Source organism: Dryobates pubescens, chromosome 12, assembly GCF_014839835.1.
Source record: "Dryobates pubescens isolate bDryPub1 chromosome 12, bDryPub1.pri, whole genome shotgun sequence".
NCBI classification, from domain to species: Eukaryota; Metazoa; Chordata; class Aves; order Piciformes; family Picidae; genus Dryobates; species Dryobates pubescens.
In genome coordinates this window covers 3,681,153-3,692,054 of record NC_071623.1, presented here as the reverse complement: position 1 = coordinate 3,692,054, position 10,902 = coordinate 3,681,153, and the positions used below count along the sequence as shown (strand labels likewise).

Here is a 10,902-nt window from a genome sequence, read left to right as displayed (position 1 = left end):
GGGTGTCTGTACTTCCAGCCTCAGGTGGCTGTAACCTTCGGGCCAGTCGCCAGTGGGAACTGAGCAGTTTTCTGTACCATACGCTTTTTTTTTCCCCGTTGCTGAACCAGCCCTGACCCCTCGCCAAAGCCCCGCGTCCGTACCTACGGAGCAGCCGGGCTCCGCCGCCAGCGCTCCCGGAGGCACAACGCGGAGCGGGCGGCTGCCGCCGCGCCGTGCCGTGCCCCGCCGGGAGGGCAGGGGGCGCTGCGGAGGCCGCCCAGCGCTGCCGGCGGCGTGGAGGGCTATGGCGGAGGGCCTGGGCGCTGGGTCGCAGTTCGGCCGCCCGGCGCCGCCGCCGCAGACGGGCTGGGAGCGGCTCAGCGAGCTCTGGCACCGCGAGTGAGGATCGGGCCGAGTCGGGGCGGGCGGGCAACGGTGGGCATCCGCGTGGCCCCCGTGCTTCTCTTGGCCGAGCCCTGAGCCCTGCTCTGCCCTTCCCTTGCAGCGAGCGGCAGCGGTACCCGGAGGAAACGGTGAACATCCTCAAGGCGGCCTTCACCGCGGGAATCGTCGGCTGGCTGTACGGCGGGCTGCCGGCCTTCCACCAGGCCCGCAAGGCTTTCATCGCGGGTAGTCACGGGGAGCTTTTCCAGAACCGCGCCGATGCGGTGGTACGAGTCCCGCGGCATGGCCGGGCCGGGCCGCGCCCGCCCGTGGGGCCGGGCCGCCCGTGGGGCCGGGCCGCCCGCTCTGCCTGTGCGTGCGTGTGCGTGCGTGTGCGTGCCACGGGGCAGCGGCGCGGGCTCCTGCCGGCAGAGCGAAGGGCAGGCCCCGCGCTGTGGGAGCCCGAGCGTCCTCGGGCCTCTGCGGGACGGGACGGGGGGGGAGGGGGGGCTCTTCGGGTTACAGGCACAAGAACACAGGAGAGCAAATGACCTTGTGTTAGTATGAGCTACACGCAAATCCCAGTGGCCAATTAATGTGTCTTGGGCAGCGTCCTGGCTTGTGCGTTTTAGTACGTTGGCGAGAGACTTTGCCCAGTGTCAAAGCGGTGCTCCCTTGTGCGTGTGAGCTGTATGAAACCATTCCCAATTCTTTCAGCTGATCACTGCACCTCGCATCAGCGTTTTTTTCTGGCGTTTTATAGGTGCATTGGAAGGTTTTTTTTCATTAATGAGCATGACGATTAACTGGATTATTGGGAAAGAAAGCCCTTTAAAAGTCTGCCTATTTTTTACTGTTTGGGTTTGGCCCTCACACAGCAGCCAGCAAAGTATTGGTGCCTGGCATCACTCAGCCCTTCTGCTGACTTTTCTGTGTCTCAGGGCCCAGGCTAAGCACATGCACCACAATTAATTTTCTTCCATGGTATTAATTGGAATGGTTTCAATTTTTCCTGAAGCTTCTGTTTATCACATCTTTTTAAAAGCCACTTACTCCCAAACTTTTAAGTGCCAGTGCTAAATTGCAGAGCTTGATGGCCACTTCACATTTAAATAGGTGGTTGTTGCTTGCTTATCATGGTTATTAATACTTGTAATAATTGAGAAGTAGTTTCTAGTTTGACCCCCCTCCCATGCTGTCCTCAGAAAGCTCTCTCGGTCCCTCCCAGGTGTGTTTCAGCACTGGGAGTAGAAAGATGAGTGGGATTAATTCTTGACTGGGGTAAACGTGAGCAGCTTTCCCTGTGAAGATGGCTGACTTGATCCCTCAGGCTCCAGGGTACCATTCCCAAGGGATGTCGGTGCCATGACCCATTGTGAGCCCCCCCGGCTGGTTGGTGGTGCTGGTGAAGGGGAGCAGGGCTGTGATCTGTAACCTGTCTCCTCTCTGCCGCTAGCAATCTGCGCATCGGGCTGGGCTCAGGAGTTTCCTCCGCTATGGCTGGCGCTGGAGCTGGAGAGTGACTGCTTTTGTGACAGTGTTCAAGTAAGTGCTTCGTGACAGTCATGGGAGAAGGGATGGCTTAGGCTTAACCTGCTAGTGGCAGGGATCCCTTCGTGCTGGCAGTGCTCACAGCTCCTTGAGAGCAGTGGTGAGCGATGAGACTCAAAGTTCTGTGTTAGCAGTGAGTCTGATTAATAAGGTGTGAAGGTGAAGAGGATTTAACTTGTGATAATTATCCCAGAATTGAAGTCTCCTAATGAACCAACCTGAAAACTAAAGCTGGAAAGGCCGTGCTCCATACATCTAATTCATGCTTGAGTACTGTTCTTCCCTCTGTTTGAGGGCTTCTTTCTGCTTCATCTCCCTTTCTTGTGTGTGTGGTTTTTTTCTCTTGGAGGAAGTTACAGTGTGTTGACTGCTGCTGGAAGAGCTTTTCATCCCACAGTAATTTTTCTCTCTTTCTGCTTTGTGACATTACTCACAGTCTGTGTATTCTAGCATTGCCCACAACTCTTGCTTCTTGTCCTCAAATGCCTGCAGATGATCATCTCATTGTTTAAGCAGCCACTGGACAGACAGACCTACCAGTTGTATGTACCTCTTTAGGCCTTCACGTTTTTCCTGAGCACACAACCAGGGCACCTTTTTCCTGAGGGCACTGGTTCTGCTTCTGTGATTTTCTCCCTCAGATATGCCAGCACATTTCTGACAGTACCACATCAAACTAAACACACTGCTCTGAGTAAAGCCCTTTTAAACTGGGAATAGCTCCTTCCCTGATACTCAAAAGGGCAAATTTATGTCTAGCCCTAAACTACACTGCTTCTTTCTGCAGGTATGTTCTATTTACATTTCCCACCTGCTCTGAGGACACCAGCAGTTTTGACTACCATTGGTTTATGTTTCTGTCTGCCTGATTGCTTTGCTCCTTCCTGAATTTCTTCCTCAAGTTCTCTGGCTCTTGTTTGGCTGTTCTTGGGTTAGGATTTGCCCTGAGGTTTAGTTAGTATGCCGTTCACTTTTCCCTCCTGGTGCTTTAGATTTCTTTAGCTGTTCCTGGGCTTGACATGTAGCCTCCTCATCTTCCACCAGGTGTCTCCCCTGCAGTCAGAGCATCGTCCTTTTCACCAAGCGTTTGTAATGAGCTTTGAGGGAAGGTACTTAACCATTCGGCCTTGTTCTGACTTCACTCAGCTGAAGATTTTGTCTTGCAGTTGAGCGAATTTTGACTTTTGCTGTTTCAAACCAAGCTGTTTTAGCTGTGCCCTGTGCAAAGGCTGGGTGCCATTCCAGTGTTGAAGAGCAGAGGAAGTTTGCTGTTGGCTTGTAGAGTGGTGCAGGAGGCTCTTAAAGTGCTGAGGAGGATAGGAGAGGATAGGATAGGATAGGATAGAATTAGAATAGAATAGAATAGAGTAGAATAGAGTAGAGTAGAATAGAATAGAATAGAATAGAATAGAATAGAATAGAATAGAATAGAATAGAATAGAATAGAATTAACCAGGTTGAAAAAGACCCTTGAGATCATCAAGTCCAACCTATCACCCAGCACCAACTAAACCATGGCACCAAATGACTCATCCAGGCTCTTCCTAAACACCTCCAGGGATGGTGACTCCACCACCTCCCTGGGCAGCACATTCCAATGGCCAATTACTCTTTCTGGGAAGAACTTTCTCCTCACCTCCAGCCTAAACCTTCCCTTGGCATAGTTTGAGACTGTGTCCTCTTGTTCTGGTGCTGGCTGCCTGGGAGAAGAGACCAACCCCCACCTGGATACAACCTCCCTTCAGGGAGTTGTAGATGGCAACAAAGTCTCCTCTGAGCCTCCTCTTCTCCAGGCTAAGCAACCCCAGCTCCCTCAGCCTCTCCTCCCAGGGCTGTGCTCCAGACCCCTCCCCAGCTTTGTTGCCCTTCTCTGGACACCTTCCAGCAGCTCAACATCTTTCCTAAACTGAGGGGCCCAGAACTGGACACAGGACTCAAGATGTGGCCTAACCAGTGCTGAGTACAGGGCACAATGACCTCCCTGCTCCTGCTGGCCACGCTCTTCCTGATGCAGGCCAGGATGCCCTTGGCCTTCTTGGCCACCTAGGCACACTGCTGGCTCCTGTTCAACCTACTCTCCACCAGTCCCCCCAGGTCCCTCCCCACCTGGCTGCTCTCAGCCACTCTGACCCCAGCCTGTAGCACTGCCTGGGGTTGCTGTGGCCAATGTGTAGAACCTGATACTTGGATGTATTCAGTCTCTTGCCCTTGGCCTCTGCCCATCTGTCCAGCCTGTAAATGTGGCTACTGAACTGAGAAGAGGGATTGTTTTGAGGCTTAGCTGATGCTTTTGGAGGAGATAGTGTACTACCCTGGTAAGAAGAATAGGTGATCCTGCTGACATGATGAGCGACTTGCCTCTGGTGTGTGTGTGGCAGGGCTACCTATCAGGCAAGATCTTCCTGACACGCAAATTCAGTTTCTGGGGGTAGAGGCCCTATATCAGGACAGACTGACTGTACTTTTCACTGCTTAATTAATTTTATCCTTGATTATACAAGAGAAAAAATGTCTTTGATCAGAAAAAGAAGGAATCCTCCCGACCCAGGCCAGGAATCTTGGTCTTCCCTGGCCTCTGGCTGTGCAGCTGCCTGCAGTGAAGCTGCAGAAATCGAGGCACTTGTGGCTGGCACGTGTGTGCGCTGGACAGATGGGCAACAAGGCTGTCAGAGGCAACCTGAGGGGCAGCTTAATGGAACCCAGCTTTATTTCAGACTGTTTTGCTACCCACCTTTTCCCATGTGCAACTGCTGACTTGAGCTGTGCCTCATCTTCGCAGCGTGGTGAGCACCGGGCTGTCTGCGTACCGCAATAAGACCACCATCGGGAATTTTGCTTCAGCAGGAGGTAAGACTGCTGTAACCTTCTCTACTTCTCTCTTTATGGGCAAGGGTCATAAGCAGAAAAGCAAAAGCAGATGCTCTTGGATGTGACCAGTTGTTGCTGCTGGGTTTTGTTTCACGTTCTACCAACTGCTGTTATGACTTTACTCCATAAGTTACTTCATAGCTCCTGCATGCCCCTTCCCTTCCCTTCCCTTCCCTTCCCTTCCCTTCCCTTCCCTTCCCTTCCCTTCCCTTCCCTTCCCTTCCCTTCCCTTCCCTTCCCTTCCCTTCCCTTCCCTTCCCTTCCCTTCCCTTCCCTTCCCTTCCCTTCCCTTCCCTTCCCTTCCCTTCCCTTCCCTTCCCTTCCCTTCCCTTCCCTTCCTTCCCTTCCCTTCCCTTCCCTTCCCTTCCCTTCCCTTCCCTTCCCTTCCCTTCCCTGCCATTCCCTTCCCTTCCCTTCCCTTTCCCTTCCCTTTCCCTTCCCTTTCCCTTCCCTTTCCCTTCCCTTTCCCTTCCCTTTCCCTTCCCTTTCCCTTCCCTTTCCCTTCCCTTTCCCTTCCCTTTCCCTTCCCTTTCCCTTCCCTTCCCTTTCCCTTCCCTTTCCCTTCCCTTTCCCTTCCCTTTCCCTTCCCTTTCCCTTCCCTTTCCCTTCCCTTTCCCTTCCCTTTCCCTTCCCTTTCCCTTCCCTTTCCCTTCCCTTTCCCTTCCCTTTCCCTTCCCTTTCCCTTCCCTTTCCCTTCCCTTTCCCTTCCCTTTCCCTTCCCTTTCCCTTCCCTTTCCCTTCCCTTTCCCTTCCCTTTCCCTTCCCTTTCCCTTCCCTTTCCCTTCCCTTTCCCTTCCCTTTCCCTTCCCTTTCCCTTCCCTTTCCCTTCCCTTTCCCTTCCCTTTCCCTTCCCTTTCCCTTCCCTTTCCCTTCCCCTTCAGCCTGGAGAGAGTTTAGTATCATAGTATCAGTCAGGGTTGGAAGGGACCACAAGGATCATCTAGTTCCAACCCCCAAGCCATGGGCAGGGACACCCCACACTACATCAGCCTGGCCACAGCCTCATCCAGCCTGGGCTTAAACACCTCCAGGGACAGGGCCCCAACCACCTTCCTGGACAACCCATTCCAGGGCTTCACCACTCTCATGGGGAAGAACTTCCTCCTCACCTCCAGCCTGAATCTCCCCACCTCCAGCTTCATTCCATTCCCCCTAGTCTTATCACTACCTGAGATCCTGAGCAGTCCCTCCCCAGTCTTCTTGGAGCCCCCTTCAGATACTGGAAGGCCACAATGAGGTCACCTCGGAGCCAGACTGAACAGCCCCAACTTCTCCAGACTGAACAGCCCCAACTTCTCCAGACTGAACAGCCCCAACTCCTTCAGTCTGTCCTCACAGGAGAGGTTCTGCAGCCCTCTGCTCATCCTTGTGGCCCTTCTCTGGACACCTTCCAGCACCTCCAGATCCCTCTTGGAATAGGGGTTCCAGAACTGGAGGCAGTGCTCCAGGTGGGGTCTCCCCAGAGCTGAGGAGAGGGGGAGAATCCCCTCCCTTGCCCTGCTGGCCACACTCCTCTTGCTGCAGCCCAGGATCTGATTGGCTTTCCAGGCTGCAAGTGCACACTGAGAGCTCCTGTTGAGCTTCTCCTCCACCAGCAAAACCAGCTTGGTTTTGCTTTCATAGATAACTTCTTAGCACTTCATAGAAGGTCCAGGCTGGAGGGGACCTCCAAAGGTCATCTAGTCTGACCTCCCCACAGTCAGCCTGGACATCCCCAGCTAGACCAGGTTGCCTTGTTGAGTCTTACCTTGAGTATCTCCAGGCTACCTCAAGGAGTGTTTCTGAAGCAGAAGGAGCTTTGTGCAATGCTTTCTTACAAGGATCATGGTGACTATAGGATGAGAGTTGCTCCTGCTGGCCATAGTGCATGGCTTCTGCTCTACTAAAAGTAGATGTCAGCTCATGAAGAAGCGAGGTGCAGCAAAGCAGCTCCCTCCCTGTATCTGCATGTGAATGGATGGTGGGGGGCTGTTTGTGGTTTCAGTGGGTTTGTGGTTTTTTTTTTAGGCTTCACTGGAGCCCTTTTCAGAATGCACTTGGGCCTGCAGGGGCTGGCAGGTGGCTTTGTGTTCGGAACAGCGTGTGGGTGAGTTGTGACTCCTGCCGAGGAGTGATTGAGCACAGCTACTCTTCAAGGCTCCTGCTTAGGTGGTGGCCGCACACATCAAGCCATGAATCCTGGATGGGGCTACAGAAACTTCCCTTCTTTTTCCTTGAGGGATTTTCTGTGTCTCTCTTGGGACCTCATGACAAGGACTTTTCTTCCAGCCTTGATAAACTGTTGGGTTATTTCTTCTGTGTTTTTTTCCTTGATTGGTGTTGTGCAGCATCCTCAGTGATCCTCAACTTTGCTTAGTAGAGAGAACATTAACCACTGTCAAACAGGATATTGTGAGGGTGGTTTATAGGCATCTCCTGTGCCCTTTTCTTGGTATTCTCCCTGATGAGCCCAATGGTTGAGTTCAGAACCACTGGACATCTTCTGCAAGTTGTCTGGGGGTAAAGGCAGGGGTGTAAGACACAACTTCTGGGCTCCCTGCTCATCTTCTCTGGCAACTGCTCTTCTTGCAGCTCAGGATTCTGACAGTGCCCAAGGGGTGTTTGACATCCTGATGACACCCTGGGAACTGGCAGCCCCTGGGTTAGGAGTAAATGTTACCCAAAAAGTGACCTTTTTAGAAAATCACCACCCAGGACTGGCAGGTGGCACATTTCTTTGTGTGTCTTGCAGGTGGCACATTTCTTTGTGTGTCTTGCACTTGTGTATCTCCTAAAGCTCCCTGGGGCACGGAGGAACACATGGTTCTCTCTCAGAGCTCTGTCTGTCAAGGCAGTGACCTAACTCAGGAGAAGTCTGACTGGGATGTTTTCCTCAAATCACTGACTTGTGACTATCCTCACAAGTGGATTTGGAGATCATACCTGAAGAAGGGTATGAGCTTTGTATGTGCTACATAGCACTGTCAGGATGGTGTGAGCTGTGGGCAGGCTTGGATGCAGCCTAGGGAGCTTTGCCAATGAAAGCACGAGTACCTGCAGAGGTAGGCTAGAAGATAAGCAGGAGTGCGAATAAATCATGGGTCTGAGGATCTACAGGAGTTGTTGGGGCACTTTTAACTCCTTCTACTTCTTTGCCCTGTCAGTGAGTAAATTCCAAATGCATTATTGAAGGGGCTACAGTGAGTCACAGCTGAGGAGAGGCTGTGTTTGGTGGCTGACAGTAGAACAGGACTACCTTAGTCTGTGGCGTGTTGTGAGTATTGAGGAGCACTGCTCTGTTCATCTGCTGGCTGGCCCCTGCATGCTCCTTTTGCTGATGCTGGGAAGTTACTGCTGTTGTGTGTCCCTTTGACTTGTGACTTTCTGCTTTCTTTTCTAGCATCCCTGCAGGGGGGCTCTTAATAATGATGCAGAAGCTTGCTGGTGAGACCTTGCAGGAGAAGAGAAATCGTGAGCGCAGGGAGCTGTATGAAGAAAAGTTGGCAGAGTGGTAAGGAGCAGCTCTGCCTGTTTCAGTCTTTGTCTAGGTCTGGGTCTGGGTCTCTGTGGCTCAAATCTTTCAGAACAGCCATGACACACAGGCTTTCTAAACCTTGCTTCTTCTGCTCTTGGCTTTTGGTGTGTTTCACTTGCCAGTTAGTGTTGATTTAGTCTTCCTGGCCTCAGATGCTGCTGCTTACTTTGTCACAAGGTATCGTGTTCCAGGTATTCATGCCTGCTGACTCTGCAGCAGTGTGTCACTTTTGCAGTGGCCACACAGATCAGCAGGACCAGCACAGTCACATTGCTTTGCCAAACCTGGGAGAGGCCAGAACTCTGGCTTTTCATTCATTGCTGCCTTCTTTCCAGCCCTGCTAAAGAGAGGAAAGAAGAAGGAGAGCTGGAGGGTTTGGAGAGAAAAGGCCATGACACTGGGTTTGTGACTTCACAGTATCACAGTATCACTAAGGTTGGAAGAGACCTTGAGGATCATTGAGTCCAACCTGTCTCCACAGACCTCATGACTAGACCATGGCACCAAGTGCCACATCCAATCCCCTCTTGAACACCTCCAGGGACGGTGACTCCACCACCTCCCTGGGCAGCACATTCCAATGACGAATGACTCGCTCAGTGAAGAACTTTCTCCTCACCTCGAGTCTAAACCTCCCCTGGCACAGCTTGAGACTGTGTCCCCTTGTTCTGGTGCTGGTTGCCTGGGAGAAGAGACCAACCCCTTCCTGGCCACAACCACCTTTCAGGTAGTTGTAGAGGACAATGAGGTCACCCCTGAGCCTTCTCTTCTCCAGGCTAAGCAACCCCAGCTCCCTCAGCCTCTCCTCACAGGGCTGTGCTCAAGGCCTCTCCCCAGCCTCATTGCCCTTCTCTGGACACCTTCAAGTGTCTCGATGTCCTTCTTAAACTGAGGGGCCCAGAACTGGACACAGGACTCAAGGTGTGGCCTAACCAATGCAGAGTACAGGGCACAATGACTTCCCTGCTCCTGCTGGCCACACTATTCCTAATGCAGGCCAGGATGCCATTGGCCTTCTTGGGCACACAGCTGGCTCATGTTTAGGGGGCTGTCAATCAGTACCCCCAGGCCCCTCTGTCTGGGAGCTCTCCAGCCACTCTGGCACAGCCTGGCTCTGCCTGGCAGGGACTTACAAGAACTCACAAATAATGCCTGTTCTGGGAGAACCTTTTCAAGAGTTGGGATTCTGCAGTGATGCCTTTGTCAGGACAGTACAGCATAAACTTACTTTGCACTCTCTCTTCTCTCATTAGGCAATCCAGGCTCAGTGTGACTGAAGTCATAGGCCAAACAGAAAGCAATGCCCAGGGAGGATCAGACATGAACAAGAGAATCTAAGAACTACTGAGTCTTCCCCAGATCTCTGTTGTAAGCAGCTACAAAGACTTGGATTCTGCTTGTCTTCAGTCCAGGGGTTGTGGAAGTCTTCTGTGAATGCAGTTATGTCCTATGCACTTGTGAGAAAGCATTTTGCTGGAATTGTTCATGGATGCATATCACTGCACAAGAGCTTGGAAGGGCTAAAGGTGTTCCACCTGAGAAGGAAAAGCCTGAAGTACAGACTCTGCAGGCTTGAAAGTTTGGCAGGGTTGATGGTGCCCCCAGAGCCTTGTCTGGAACCCATTTCACTGCTGAAAATGTCCAAACCACCAATGATGTAGAAATGATGGAGCCTAGTAGTAGTTTGGATGCTAAAGGTACCCTGATTCCAAAAGCTAATTATGCTCTGCTTGAAGCTGCTCTTCAGACAGTGCCTGCAGAACATGCCATTGAAGCTCAATGCAGGCAACACCAGTGTGAGCAGTTCTCCTTGTCACCCCCCTGGCACAGCCTGGCTCTGCCTGGCAGGGACCCAGGCTGTTCTGCTGCTGGGGGTTTCTGCAGGCCTTTTTGGCTTTGTGCAAAAACCCCACAGCTGTTTCCTACAGTGCTTGGAGTATTTGGCAGTGTTGAGGAAGGGTGGAGGAGCTGGGAATGATATGTGAATACCCTGAAAAAGACATGGTTTGGGTTCCTAGCAGAAGTGTGGCTAAGGAGAAAACTGATGACTTGTTTGTGGGCTGATGGTGGAAGAACTGGCACCGTGGACAGTTTCAGTGACAATAAAAGGGCCTCTGCTTTCATTTGAAGATTGGGAGTCAGGGAATTGCCTTTGGAGGAAATGTGGTTGAAGACACTCAATAAAGCCATCTAGCAGTGGTGATTGTGTCTGTACTCTTTATTGTAGTACATCACAAGGTGCTTCAGTGATACCCCATGGGAACAGCTGCATCAAGGTCCCAGCAGTGAGCAGTAAAGTCTCCTGGTGTTGCCAGGTGGTGCTGGACCCCATGATGTCTTGAGGTCCCCTCCAACCTCTACTGTACTGTGGTACTGTGATAAAAATCTCATCTCTTGTATGAGCATTACTCAAATGGCATTGAGGTGTGGGTCTTTATTCCACACCTATGACAGAGTTGCATTTCCTGCTCTAGATAGGAAGCCATTTGTTTGGGACACTTAGATGTACCACTGTAGGTTTCCCTCCATCCATCAGCTTCTTCTGTCTCTGCAGCAGGTTCTTGAGGGGCCTGAGAATATGCAAGCTTTCTTACCATTATATT

General features: G+C 51.9%; 1 protein-coding gene across 1 annotated transcript; it reads left to right on the top strand.

Annotated features, from left to right (window-relative positions):
* Nucleotides 1-259: 259 nt before the first annotated feature.
* On the top strand, nucleotides 260-9,694 carry TIMMDC1 (translocase of inner mitochondrial membrane domain containing 1). The gene is made up of 7 exons (XM_054166045.1): nucleotides 260-381; nucleotides 488-653; nucleotides 1,823-1,911; nucleotides 4,697-4,764; nucleotides 6,793-6,871; nucleotides 8,165-8,275; nucleotides 9,553-9,694. Exons 1-7 carry the CDS (start codon nucleotides 287-289, stop codon nucleotides 9,635-9,637), a joined length of 693 nt encoding a protein of 230 aa, XP_054022020.1. The 5' UTR covers nucleotides 260-286; the 3' UTR covers nucleotides 9,638-9,694.
* The last annotated feature ends 1,208 nt before the right edge of the window (nucleotides 9,695-10,902 follow it).

Coding starts and splice junctions, on each gene's coding strand:
- TIMMDC1 (XM_054166045.1), top strand. CDS start 287: ATGGCGGAGGGCCTGGGCGCTGGGTCGCAGTTCGGCCGCCCGGCGCCG. Junction 382..487: donor AGCGAGCTCTGGCACCGCGA/GTGAGGATCGGG, acceptor CTTCCCTTGCAG/CGAGCGGCAGCGGTACCCGG. Junction 654..1,822: donor AGAACCGCGCCGATGCGGTG/GTACGAGTCCCG, acceptor CTCTGCCGCTAG/CAATCTGCGCATCGGGCTGG.